The sequence below is a fragment of the Odocoileus virginianus genome, chromosome 18 (genome assembly GCF_023699985.2).
Source record: "Odocoileus virginianus isolate 20LAN1187 ecotype Illinois chromosome 18, Ovbor_1.2, whole genome shotgun sequence".
Taxonomy (NCBI): domain Eukaryota; kingdom Metazoa; phylum Chordata; class Mammalia; order Artiodactyla; family Cervidae; genus Odocoileus; species Odocoileus virginianus.
The window spans coordinates 11,137,532-11,151,905 of record NC_069691.1 but is presented as its reverse complement, the minus strand read 5'-3'; the positions used below and the strand labels follow the sequence as shown (position 1 = coordinate 11,151,905).

General features: G+C 39.7%; 1 protein-coding gene across 3 annotated transcripts in view; it reads left to right on the top strand.

Moving 5' to 3' along the window:
- OSTF1 (osteoclast stimulating factor 1) overlaps positions 1-14,374 on the top strand; it is a 58,446-nt gene that overhangs the window by 34,051 nt on the left and 10,021 nt on the right. For all 3 annotated transcript variants that reach the window (XM_070480336.1, XM_070480337.1, XM_070480338.1), the window contains exons 3-8: positions 2,517-2,567; positions 5,401-5,464; positions 7,242-7,295; positions 8,772-8,879; positions 9,782-9,831; positions 12,681-12,759. In XM_070480336.1, coding sequence (XP_070336437.1) covers positions 2,517-2,567; positions 5,401-5,464; positions 7,242-7,295; positions 8,772-8,879; positions 9,782-9,831; positions 12,681-12,759 — 406 coding nt within the window. The remainder of the gene's footprint in view (positions 1-2,516; positions 2,568-5,400; positions 5,465-7,241; positions 7,296-8,771; positions 8,880-9,781; positions 9,832-12,680; positions 12,760-14,374) is intronic.

The following is a 14,374-nucleotide window of genomic DNA, read 5'->3' as shown; positions in this document are numbered from 1 at the left end:
GAGGGTGGGATGTTTCGAGAGAACAGCATTGAAACATGTATGTTATCTATGGTGAAACAGATCACCAGCCCAGGTTGGATGCATGAGACGAGTGCTCGGGCCTGGTGCACTGGGAAGACCCAGAGGGATCGGGTGGAGAGGGAGGTGGGAGGGGGGATCGGGATGGGGAATACATGTAAATCCATGGCTGATTCATGTCAATGTATGACAAAAACCACTACAATATTGTAAAGTAATTAGCCTCCAATTAATAAAAATAAATGGAAAAAAAAAAAAAAGAATCATCTAAAGGAGAGAGAATCTATTTAGATCGCCAGCGAAGGGCAACCTTATTGTCGTAGGGGTGGCCACTGTGTCCTGCATGGGATGCTGTGGTGGAAAGTGAGTTCCCTTTCTGGCCTCTGACAAGTAAGCCAGTTTGCAGCAGGGAACTCCTAAAGTAAATAGTTTGTTTCTCTGATTACTTATTATTTCCATCCCACATTGGTTGTAATATTGATCATAAATCATCAGAGCATTTTAGAGAAAGATTAGGGAAAGTCTTAGAAGGCTTTACTCTTTTTCTTCTAAATGCCTATTTGCAGTAATTTTAAAATGTTTGTCATTGATCTACATAGTTTCAACCGATTTTGTATAGATATACTGTGTGTAAGTCTAGTCTCTGCAGATCGAAGTGTAAATTCAACAAATGTTTCAGGAAGTGCTTTCTAGAGGAATTCAGACATTTTTTGGTTACCTTAATTGTTTGCTATGTTTTATATATGAATGCATATTGCATCTAAATATTTATGAATTGTAGTTGCTTAAAGCATGATACACTATTCATTTATATTCAGGGAAAATAATAATAAAGATTGTCTCTGAAACTAAATAAACTACTGGTGCAGAGTCACATTTCCTGCCCAGGTCTGCAGCTAAGAGAGGAGATAAACAAAAGGAAAATGAAAGAGTGAAATAAAATTCATTTCACTAGCATAATTGTTATTTGTATGGAATAGTAACCACAATCAGAAATATCAAAGCCTTTTAAAAATATTTTTCACACCAAAATTATGAAAGTAGTGCATGCTGATGATAGAATTTTATGCATAATTTTGATCTTATCCTGTGTGAAATGTGGTGCCCTACATTTTTCACTCAATATGGTAATGTAAACATTTCTCAATATATGAAACTTGCTCTCAATAGTTATTATATTGTGTGTGTGTGTATAATTTTTTTGAGGGGGGTTGTGTGGCTTGCAGGATCTTAGTTCCCTGACCAGGGATTGAACCTGGGCCATGGCAATGAAAGCTCTGAGTCCTAACCACTGGACGACCAGGGAGCTCCCTCAGTTCAGTTCAGTTCAGTCACTTAGTCATGTCTGACTCTTTGCGACCCCATGAATCGCAGCACGCCAGGCCTCCCTGTCCATCACCAGCTCCCGGAGTCTACCCAAACCCATGCCCATTGAGTCGGTGATGCCATCCAGCCATCTCATCCTCTGTCATCCTCTTCTCCTCCTGCCCCCAATCCCTCCCAGCATCAGGGTCTTTTCCAATGAGTCAGCTCTTTGCATGAGGTGGCCAAAGTACTGGAGTTTCAGCTTCAGCATTAGTCCTTCCAGTGAACACCCAGGGCTGATCTCCTTTAGGATGGACTGGTTGGATCTCCTTGCAGTCCAAGGGACTCTCAAGAGGCTTCTCCAACACCATAGTTCAAAAGCATTAAGTTTTCGGCGCTCAGCTTTCTTCACAGTCCAACTCTCCCTAGGCGTCATTTAATTTAATAAAGTTATGCTGATAAATGGTATCTACTGATGGGAAAAACAAGATGTTTAATCAAAGTGCCTGGCTTCATTCAAAGAGTTTGGTTGGTCCAAAAGCACATTTTGTCCATGTAATCAATTAACCCCTTAGAACTGTTTATGGTTCAGACTAGGTTACTGCTTCATATCTTTCAGCTCTTTAGCTTTTAATTGAATTATGTATTAATTGTTCTCATATATGAGATGTTCATTCTTTCTGAGCATGAAGAGATAAGGTAATGGTTTTCTCAAAATAAATAGATAGTGATGTTGATATGAAATGTTTAGATTTGAAGCCTAATCATTTAGGAGAGAGCCAAACTTCTAGCTGTTTTTCATGGTTTTGATTCTAGACATTGATCCTTTTATAAAAATATATATATCGCCTTTTGAAATTTTTACAATGAGGAACTTTTATTAATAATCCTGTTTTGGCATAAAAGCAACTTTCTTTTATTGTGGAGGAAAATAAGATGGTGTATGTGGAGCTGGGAATTCTTGTTATATTAATTCTTTGAAGCTTTTCATGGGAAGATTCACCTTCTTATACCTATGTTAGTTTGTCAATAATGTTTTGTTATATGGTTTATGTGCAGATTTAAGTATGTAAAATCTATGCTGTCTATAAGGATATTTTAGGATTTGGAATTTGTGTAATTATTTTCATGATTGTGTTCTAATTCATGAAAAAAATCGCATGGAGTAAAACTTAAAATTTTTTTTTCTTTAGCCAGATGAATTGTATTTTGAAGAAGGTGATATTATCTACATTACTGACATGGTAAGCCCAGTTAATATTTTTTCATACTATGCGTGAACTAAAGATATATGACTATTTTTCAGTACTTTATTTACATGTATAGCTATATAGAAATACATACACACAAGTCAATTCACTTAACACAATTTGTTAATAGCATAAGATTGGAAGTAACCCTATGTCCATCAGTAGGAAAATAGTTGAATGAACTTTGCTCTATATACAAAGAAAGTATTATTCAGCTATAAAAAGGAGTGAGGAATATCTCTATATAATATTATGGGGTAATTTAAGTGAAAAACAGCAAGGTGAAAAAATTGTGGATAGTGTGCCTTTTCTTATCTAAGAAAGGATGAGAAGATATACGTATACTTATTTTCCTCAATTTAAAATAAAAAGTCAAAGGAAGAGTTATACATTTTTAAAAAGTAGTTTCCTCTCTGAAAGGAAAGGGAAATAGAATAGAGGAAATATATAGACGGAACAGAGACTTTTTAAAAAATTATACCTTGTTTTGGAGAGCACACTTTGGAATCATGTAAAACTTTTGTCTAGTTATAAAATTAAATGATAAAAAGCAGTACCTGGAAATGAAAAGCAGAATGAATCAAATGAACTTAGTTGTATCCCAGAGAGGTACAACACATGGAAAGGAACTATTCCAAGTGACTTTAAAACTCAGCATTTTGACTGAATATCTCTAGTCAGATAATATAAGGAACAGAGAGAACTGCCACCCCCACATTATAAACTGTTTTTAATCATGATGTTGTTGGAGAAGGGTTGGTATTGTTATTCTGAGATTGCTGCATGCGTGTTGCAGTTTAGAGCAAATGAGTCAGTAGGTCAATGATGTAGAAAACTGGGAATTTCAGCCTGCACGAAAGAGTAAACAGATATATATAAGATCAATGAAGTTAAGTAGCTCTACATTTGAATTGAAAGTGTGTTTTTTTTACGTAAAATAAACAAAAATATTTCTTAATCTGTCCTTTGAGTAGGCCAAAAAAAAAAAAAAAAGACCATCCCAATAATAATATATTTCCCATTGAAAGGAAATAAGTTATTTTGAAAAATGTCTGGTACTAGGTTGAGAGCAGCAGAGGTACAAGATAAGCCCAGGACATCTTCCTCTTAGAAAGCAAGGAAGCCACCAAAGACTAGGAGGGTCACACTGCAAAAACACTGGAGCTAAATAGAAGAGGCGGCCACTAGTCAAAGACAGGACAATTTGAGCAATTAGGGCAACAATCCCAAGGATTGAAATACATCTACTCTGTTTAAATTCATGAGCTCCTAATGGTACTTAAAAACAAAACTAAACATCATTGGTCAACCTGAGAGAATGCTAGGGAACCAACTTTTTATTCTGGCAACTGTTAAGGAAAAGAATCAGTATTTCTTCTGCCTTTTCTTTATGAACTTTATCTCTGGGTCACGTGAGAGTTGATGAGGAAGTTTGTCTTTAAAGTAATATTCTTGTTATTTAAGGGCTTCCCTGGTGGTTCAGCAGTAAAGAATCCACCTGCAAGGCAGGAGACACAGGTTCAATTCCCGGGAAGATCCCCTGGAGGAGGAAATAGCAACCCACTCCAGTGTTCATGCCGTTGTCATTTCCTTCTCCAATGCATGAAAGTGAAAAGTGAAAGTGAAGTCGCTCAGTCGTGTCCGACTCTGCGACCCCATAGACGGCAGCCTACCAGGCTCCTCCGTCCATGGGATTTTCCAGGCAAGAGTACTGGAGTGGGTTGCCATTGCCTTCTCCGTGCTGAAGTTGAATCTGAATCTAATTAAGCCTTTAGAACTAATGAACAATTTGTAAACAATACGGGGAACAAAGGAACACAATTTTTTTATAACAAGGGACACAACATGCAAAATCCAGACTATTTGAAACTCTTTAGAGCAAACTATTTTCTTCAACAAGTATATTGTGAAGGAGTGACAAAAAAAATATGAAGGTGGAAAATATAGACTAAAAGAGACTTAAGAGGCAAATCATCCAGTCATATTGTGTGGCCTTTATTATGAGACATATCAGAAATTTTGAATATTGTACATATATGATGATATTAAGGAATTGTAGAAAAAAAACTCTAAGCTGTGATAATGGTATTATCATTATGTCTTTGAGAAAGTCCTTATCTTTCAGAGATTCATATTGAAATATTTACAGATAAAGAATATGATGTCTAGAATTTATTTCAGAGTAATCTGAAGGGGAGGGAAGTTGTGAGTGAGGTAATACTTGAAACAGTATTGGCTATGAGTAAATAATTCATGCAGTTAAGAAATGGGTATGTGTAGGTTCCTTATATGATTCCTTCTACTTTGGTACAGATTTGCATTTTTTTAAATGATTAAAAAGTCACCAAAAAAAAAAAAGTGAAATAAATAGATCTTTAGAAAATCAAATATATGTATATCTTGAGACTAAGAAATTAGACTTTGGGCAAAAAAAAAAAGCCCAAGGCTAGTCTAAACTAAGCATAATTGTTTCACTTCTCTTTCATGTTATCTCTGTGTGATTTGTTGGAACATTGGAACTCATTGATGAAGTGTATTTGATTTGTTGCAGGCAGATGTGTGTATATTAGTAATTTAGTGATAAGGGGAATGGATAACCATAAGTAGGGAAACAGGAAGCTTGATCAATGTGACCAGGGCTGATGGACATTTGGTAAAGCAATAACTCCACATTTGAATTGGAAGGATGCATTTTATCTAAAATAAGACAAAAACATCTCTTGCTCTAGCCTTTGAAAAGGCTAAAATGACACCAGCACGAACCACATGGTTTTAATTGAATGTGAACTGGATTTGGTGCCACTTAATTTAACTCTTCTTTCACCAGAGTGACAGCAATTGGTGGAAGGGTACCTGCAAAGGCAGGACTGGACTGATCCCAAGCAACTATGGTAAGACGGCTGCAGTGGCCTTACTTGGGCTGTATTTTGTGCATTCTCCATTATCTGGTTCCTGAGGCCTTTCTTCTTTCTCCTGTGGCTGAGAAATTGATGGAGTCATTGCTAGTCTGGGACATTTTCTACTCTGAGCCTTCCCTTAATAGAGTGGTCATGGACCCTGGAGGTGCTTGAACTTGACTCTGGCTTAAGAAAATGCCCATTGTAACATTCTTGAAAGGACTTAAGGTTTCCAGGGAAATGCTTTTGGCTTTACTTTACTCGAGGTTAGAACATTTTTCTTTTTCTTTGCTTTCTCTTTTGTTTTTTAGACTAGCCCTTTCTTTAGTAAGTAACCTTGCCTTGTTATGTTAATTAATGTCTGGGGCAGTGATGTTCATTAAATGAATAATAGCGCAGTGAAACGTGGGTCCTGCTATGAAGCCACTTCAGTTGCAAGGGGGACAAAGCAGACTTCCCTAGAAATCTGCCAAGTAGCAAGTGCACACAAATTGATAAACCAAGGGTCCCGCTTTTTAATTCTTCTTCTAACAATGAGGGACCTTACTTAAGGGACTTAACTGGTGCCCCTGGGACCATTTCTCCATCTGTATCATGAGACGTCTGATTCAAATCACTTCTAAGGTTCCTTTGGACATTGTAATTAGATAACATCCTCAGACCAATAGTGCTTGCATCAGGCACTAGTTCCAAACACTGTAAGGTGACTTACAAAATTTCTAGGAAGCACTTCACAGTTCCTAGGGGAGGGGAGGGGAGAGGGGGAGAGGGGAAGGTTGCAAAGGAGAGGAGGGGAGGGGAGGAGATGGAAGAGGGAAGGGAAATGAGTGAGGCTAAGGCCCTTCACACAGGGCCCTCACTTACCTGGTCTAAGGGCCATACCATTCTGGATTTTAAAAGGCTTTAAACATTTCTACACTCCTCTTGGAAATCCCAAATAAACAACTTCTGTGCACTCCCTTCCCAGCTGCTCAGAGACACGGAGGGTGCAGTATGTTCCTCAGTTACTAGATCCTTGGTAGGCAAGGGAGTGTCCAGTTACAGCCCTCTGTGGTGGGAGGGGTGCGTCTGAAGTCTCATTTGAGCAACAGTCTTCATGTGGTCACTCCTGCTGATTCTGGGACAGCAGTGAACACACCTTTCTTAGAGGCAGGTAGGCGTGCTGATTGCCCTTTCTGAATACAGAAAGCGAAATATTTCTCCTTTACCCCACCCGTCTTATGCATGCATACAAGGGAAATAATTATTTTCAGCCATCTTCAAAGCAGGGTGTTTTTAAAGAATGTAAAAATGAACCTCGAATGCTTTCTTTTGCAGTTTCCTGACTGAATTTCTTGTTGAAATATTTGAGCAAGCTAGTATGCAGGCCTTGGATCTATGTGTTTTTATTTATTGTTGTTGTTCAGTTGTCCAGTGGTGTCCAACTCTGCGACCCCATGGACTGCAGCCCACCAGGCCTGCCTGTCCCTCACCATCTCCTGGAGTTTGCACGAGTTCATGTCCGTTGTTTTTATTTATACTTCCAATTAATTGCTGCACTTATTTCTGTTTATACTCCCAGTTGATTGTTGTGTTATTGTCTTAACTTGGTTTCTTTTGGAAGCACAAAACATCACTTTGATTTTCTGCCATGTTTAAAATCCACAGTAAGTCAGGGTTGCTGTATGAGGGAAGGTCCTGGCATTTCTGAAGCTTGGGTACTAAGCTGGCTTCATGGGATCCTTTGGGTGGCCTTCTCAGCATCGACTTGCACTTTTTCTTTTCAATCTAGTGGCCGAGCAGGCAGAATCCATTGACAACCCATTGCATGAAGCTGCAAAAAGAGGTAGGTGTGATTCTTTTCGATTGAGATAAATAGTACAGTAAAACACACAGATAATAATTATATAGTTTGATGACTTTTGACGAATGTATACACCCGTGTAACCAACACCCAGGTCAAGATCCGGAACATTTGCATTATCCCAGAAAGTTCCTTTCCCAGTTAAATCCTTGCCTCCCACAAAGGCAGTCTCCATTCTGCCTTCTTTCACTCTACAGAAATGTGGGATTTTAATTTTTACCATGTCAACAAATACTTTGGAGCCCCTTACCTGCTCTGTGCTTAGTGGCAAGTGAAAGGCATGGTCTGTGACTTTCAGAGCTTCGAATCTGGCGGGGAGAGGTGTGTGTAGCACATCTTTACAAGACATTGTGACAAGGACACTGGTTGAAGTGTGGGTCAGTTAAACAGGCTACAGAGGCCAGAGTGAGTAACTGGCCTCACTCTGGGCAGAGGGTTGGGACTTCTCAGGGGTCCAGGCTCTGGGAGAGTGTTGGTGTAGGGCTGGTATGTATGGGAGGGTGGACTTGGGGAGGAAGGGAGCACCAGAGATGGGATTTGTATTGGGCTGGCCAAAAAGTGTTTGGATTTTTTCTGTAAGATGTTATAGAGTACATGGGACTTGATCCTGTTGATCAGCGGTTCTCCACTGAAGAGTAATTCCTCTCTCCAGACTTCGGGACATTTGGCAATATCTGGAGGGATGCTGGCATCTTTTGGGTACAGGCTGGGGGTGTCACTCGGCACCCTGCAGTGCAAAATACTGCTCCCGTAACAGAAAATCCTCCAGGCCAAATGTCAGCTGGACCACTGTTGAGAACCCTGCCCTAGATAATGGGGAGTTTTTGTCAGGCTACAGTAAGCTCACATTTAATTTAGGTTTTCTTGAAATCTGAATATATGAAAGGAAATTATTGGTTTAGGATTATGCAGAAATAGAACCACTAAATTGACATTTAAAATTTTCTAGATATTAAAAAAAAAATTTTTTTTTAAAGTAGATATTTAGGGCATTTAGCCAGAGGATTTTAAATTAATAGCTATACTTCAGCATAAAGAACAGCAAATTTGAGTAGTTATTTAGTTTTTATGTCCTTGTAGGAACTGAAAGTGTGTTTTAAATATGAATATGAGTAGTGTCTGCTTGTTCTTAGGTTTGATTTTTTTCCCCCCCTCAAAGTTTTAGGATTTCACAAAGGAAAAACAGTTTTTTCTACAGTGTAAAAATACCTTAGGTAGACCCATTTTAGCAACTGTTCCCATTAACCTACCATTAAAAATTGATGTTAATGCTTTCCATTAATAAACTGGAAGTCAAGATGTACCATAGAGAATGCATTACAAGGGCAGGTTTTAATTTCAGACTTGCTGACTAATCCTTTGCAAATACAAATTTATGCAGGATGAAATTGATTTAAAAGCAAAACAAAACAATGAAAAAATGTTTCATGTGTTTTTCTAATTCTAAAACATTTTCAGGCAACTTGAGCTGGTTGAGAGAGTGTTTGGACAACCGAGTGGGTGTTAACGGCTTGGACAAAGCTGGAAGCACTGCCCTCTACTGGGCTTGTCACGGGGGTCACAAAGGTATTAGTACATTTTGTTTGTTACCGTAAATGTCTTTGCCACTAAAAATGTGCTTCATCGAGGGGAGCCACAGTTACAGAAATGAGAGAGAAAAATCGGTTATTCTTTTTAGATTCTTCAGAACATCAGCCTTTTAAAAGTCCAGTTCCTGAAAGTTCTGTAAAACTGTAGCTGGAATGTGACTGGTCAGCCTCACTGTGGGCACCTTTTCACTTAAAAGAGTGGAAGCTTCCTTTCCTCTCTCAGGCTTGGAAGAGCAACAGGAAAGCAACAGTAATATAAAAACAAAGCCCACTGTCTAACCTCACGGAAGCAGGGGCCACAGTTGACTCCTCTAGCTTAGTTTATCCTCCACAGCTTTTATGATTTACGTTCTAAGTTTAAGATTTAAGAGAAAGACAGTATTTGCTTGAGTTGGTGATTCAGTTGATAACTTTCTCTCTTATAATCAATAATAATGAGAGATGGAATTTCTAGATGTATTTCAGCCTGGCTGAGAATCTACCACAACCCACTCTCTTGCTCCCTCTCTCTACAACACACAGAAAATAATCCCAACAGTAACGGGAAACAAAGAATCCAAGAAGTTAAATAGCACGGCCAAAGGAAAATATAAGCACAAATTAGTGATAAGAGTGTTAAGTACCCCAGCAAATGTAAAAATATTCCTATCATAGATATCATGTGAAAATGCAAAAGCCAAAATATTTGAAAAAAAATTTCCCTAAATAATTCTGTTTTTTTGAGTCTTAAGTCTTCTATTTACATAAATGTTGAAAAATTTGTTATAAGGAGTTTTTTAAAGATTCTTCTAAAAAGAATCCTTTTAAAATTATTATGCAGAGTCTTATCAGGCTTTTATTCCCATTCTTTAAAAAAGATTATTTCTATTTGAATTTCAGATATAGTAGAAATGCTGTTTACTCAACCAAACATTGAACTGAACCAACAGGTGAGTTTGCTTACGCAGAAATCATTTAACCCGCCTGCCTTGCTCTCTAAGTACAGATTATAGGTGTGTAAAATCCTGTCTTGAGGTCTTGGAACTCAACTTTTCCCATTTATTATCTTCCATAAAACTTTTAATCTAAATACTTCAAGCACATAGTTAAAAGTTATTTTTGCATTGAAGTGCAAACTGTATAAAGCTCAAAATGCCTACCATGTTCCTCCTCGTGTATCACTTTAAGCTTTTAGTGCTTTCCTCTTATCTTCACATTACTGAGAAATATGTTTGTGGAGCTGTCTCATAATTCACCATCTTCATAAGTGTTTTGGAATCCTATCTGGTAGGTAGCAATTCATGCTTGTCAACAGCCTGTCATCTTCCACCACCCAACTTCCAATCTTTCCTCCTTTGGTTCTCCTAATATATCATATCATAATTTTTGGTTATATTACTATGTAATGCTCATGGTATTATGGCTGTTTTAATATTGTCGCTGTTTATATCATTTCTTTTGTTTCTGTATTTATAGCCTTTTATTTAGGACTTTATTTTTTGAAGTCCTTTGTCTTTTGACAAAGACCTCTACACTGTTTTATACTCTCTTAATATACTTTTCTAAAATGTATTTGATAGTTGCTTTCTTGTTTTTCTTCCTGGAATCATACTGAAAGCCTCCATCTTCATTCTCTGATTGGAGCAGCTTGATCTCGACGGCTCTTTGATGTCTTCCTGGGAAACCTTTCACCGCCCTCCTGTGTTGTGTCCTCACTTTTCTGAATCCTGTGTCTTCCATTAGTTGAAGAACACGTTCAATAGATTCCTGAGAAAGGGGAGCTTGGGCTTGATTATTTGGCTGATAGAATCTGGGTTGAATTGCTCTGTGTTTTTGAGCATGTACAGTAATAATTCAGCAGTCTTTTTCAGCCACCGACTGCCCCACTGTTTGGCCTGAGCACACCTGCCAACTCCACCATGGTGACGACAGAGTGGCCCAGGTTGCTTCTGTAAAGCAACATTCTTCCCCTGCTTGGTGGCTTTTTGGATATGCATGCCCTTGGTGGCCTGGGCAGTTTCACAAGTGTTCTGAAAGTGAACATGAAGATCGGAACCTCTTGATTTGCATGATTTCCGGGTTTTTCCGGGTTTTCCCGTGTTTTTCCGGCTCAGGTGAATAGGGAACCATTTTTAGAGGTTACTGCAGGCTGCTTACCAGTTAAGTATTTATATACATATTTTAAAACATTTCCTGCTATTCACCATACTGTATCTTTTCCCTCTGAGATCTGTTAGTTTTGTTTTGATCTTTCTTCAAGTACAGGACACAAATACATAGCGCCTCAGATACACAGGGCCTTTGTCCATTCATGTTTGGGTGTGACTAGAAGCTCTGTGTGCTTGTGGGGCTTACTGACTGGTGGGTTTCTCTGTAGGGTGAAGGGTGAGGTCCTCACTGTTTTTCTGGCTTACGCCCAGATGCCAGCTAAAACAGTTACTTCCTCCTCTCTGTTGGGGCTGTTCAGCTCTATCAGAGCAGCATTCTCCAGCCTCCCTCCTGGGGGTAGATGCTAGACTGTACACACTGAGGCTCTGTGTGTGTGTGTGTGTGAACACACTGGGGCAGTGGGGTATGTATGTGTGTGTATGTACAAACTGGGGCAGTGGGTGTGTGTATGTGTGTACACACCAGGGCAGTGGGGGGTGTGTGTGTGTGTGTGTATGTACAAACTGGGGCAGTGGGTGTGTGTATGTGTGTACACACCAGGGCAGTGGGGTGTGTGTGTGTGTACACACCAGGGCAGTGGGGTGTGTGTGTGTGTGTGTATGTACAAACTGGGGCAGTGGGTGTGTGTATGTGTGTACACACCAGGGCAGTGGGGTGTGTGTGTGTGTGTGTATGTACAAACTGGGGCAGTGGGGTGTGTGTGTGTGTGTGTGTGTGTACACACCAGGGCAGTGGTGTGTGTGTGTGTGTGTGTGTGTACAAACTGGGGCAGTGGGGTGTGTGTGTGTGTGTGTGTGTGTGTGTACACACCAGGGCAGTGGGTCATGTGTGTGTGTGTGTACACACCAGGGCAGTGGGGTGTGTGTGTGTGTGTACACACCAGGGCAGTGGGTGTGTGTGTGTGTGTGTACACACCCAGGGCAGTGGGGTCATGTGTGTGTGTGTGTGTACACACCAGGGCAGTGGGGTGTGTGTGTGTGTGTGTGTGTGTACACACCGGGGCAGTGGGGTGAGGGTCTGTGGGGTAGGCAAAGGCAGCTGGCAGTGGGGTCTTACTGTGCAGTGTGTCGGTTCTTCAGCTAGCTCCCTGCTTTTAATTCCTGGCCTCATTACCACCTTCTCTTATGTCTCCAAGTTCCATAAGCTTGGAAACTGTCTGGTTAACTTCAAAATATGGTAATTCTACCATCTGTGCTGGGTCATCTGTCAGCAAGGAGAGAGAAAGGTGATCTGGGGCTTGGGGGTTCTAATTACTCCGTAGAAATACTTGCACCCAGTACTCTTGGTTTCACTGCCATGCCTCCTTCCTGCTCCCGAGTCTCCAGTTTCTCATTCATGCTGGTTTCTCCGGGGATAGATCTGCTTGCTTCCCCCGGTATCTCCCACTGTGAGCATCTGCATTCCCACGTGTGCTCTGCCAGTCAGTTGCTCCTCCGCCATCGCATTCCCTCTCCCCATGTGACTCATGGCTCATCTCTTAAGTCTCTTTTCCCTCTTTGGAATTTTATATCGTTTTGTCACTTTGTTCTCATTTTAGATTTACCTAGGCTAGAGTAAACCTCAATTTGTGTATATTTGCAACCCTCAGTCTCTTTTATAAAAATGCTGCTCTCTCTTGTTGTCACCATAGAACAAGCTGGGAGACACAGCTTTGCATGCCGCTGCCTGGAAGGGTTATGCAGATATTGTCCAGTTGCTTCTGGCAAAAGGTAAAGTGCTTAGTTTATCTGATCTTGGATCACTCTGAAAATCAAACTCCATCGAACTACACCATTTAAAAATAGTGGGGAAAATAATGGGCTTCTTATTTTACAGCCGGAATTTTGATCTCTGTCTGCATCACGGAGTTTTTCTGATAAGATAAAATTATTGAGGTGGTATCTGTTTTTCATTTTAAACTTTGGTAAGCTTTAACATTATATATGTTACTTTTAGTAAGAATTTATTTTTTTAATCCTACATTTCTGCAGGATTAAAAGGACCTAGAAGGAAGGGTTGTGTGTGTGTGTTTACATCCATGTGTGTGCACACATACAGAGGAGATCTCTCGAGAAAGCTGTGTGGGTAAAGTTGCTGAGGCCCCAGGTTCTCACAGGCAAGTCTTGATTAGATAAGAAAGGATGCTGTGGCATAGTGTCCTACTTTGAGCTGAGCAGGTGCTCAATGTATAGCAAATGAGAAGATGCCTTGATTCCATGTTTTTACACAAGTCAGAAGGAACAGTGAAATAATGGACTCAACCATCTATTCATCTGTTTGTCCTACAAGGTTTAGTTAACCCTTATAAGGGGCCAGGGATATCACCACACACTGCACCCTGGTCTAGAAGGCTATAATATAGGATACTTGAGTTCCCAGCCTGCATGTCATGTGGATGTACTGTCATTAGGGATCCTCGGAGCAATGTTGTGAGTTTTTGATTTGAAGTTTGTTGATGATGTAAACTCTAGGAATAAGAGATTAGACACCTTGATGACCTCTGTAGTACCCCTCAAAAGTATGCCAAGAGATGTGTTGTCTGCTACAGCAGTCACTAACCACACAGGCTACTGAGCTCTTGAGGTGAGGCTAGTCTCAATTGAGATGATCTAGAAGTGGAAAATGAACATCAGGTTTTGAAAACCTAGTGCGGAAAAAAAAGTGATGTATCAATAATTTTTATATTGGTTACATGATGAAGTGATAACATTTTGCATATACTGGGTTAAGTAAAATATGTTATTTAAATGAGTTTTATGTGTTGAAAATGCTGCCACTAGAAAAATTTAAATTACATCTATGGCTCACATAATTTTCTGTTGGGCAGCACTGGCTGAAAATGGTTTTCTTCTCTGGCATCCTGTCTCTGAACATATCCCATCCTGACAGAAATCACGTATGTGAGTTCTCAAGTGTAAAGTAAGATAGGATTAATCACAGAACTGTGAACCTGCAGGGTGTTTGACCTGTGGCACAGCAAGATAATGAGGTTTTCCATATAACCCCAGCTGTGGATGGATCTCAGGCTCTTCACGAGAGATCTTTCACACACAATCACCATATTCCTAATTAAATGCACTTTCTCTGTCTTTTTCTTTTGTCTTTTTTTCCTGTTTTTTTTTTTTTTTCCTTTCTTGGCGATATTTTTGTGCATGTGAGTTTTAGCATATTTATTTTTTGTTTACCAAAGAGGATGTGGTTGTAGAGAAAAGGGCACTCTCAAACACTGTGGCAGAAAGTGCAAATTGGTAAGCCTTCTTGGAAGGCAATCTGACAATAGCTAACAGAGTGAAAACAGACATATCCTTATATTTCAACACTACTTCTAGAAAAACATCCTTCAGA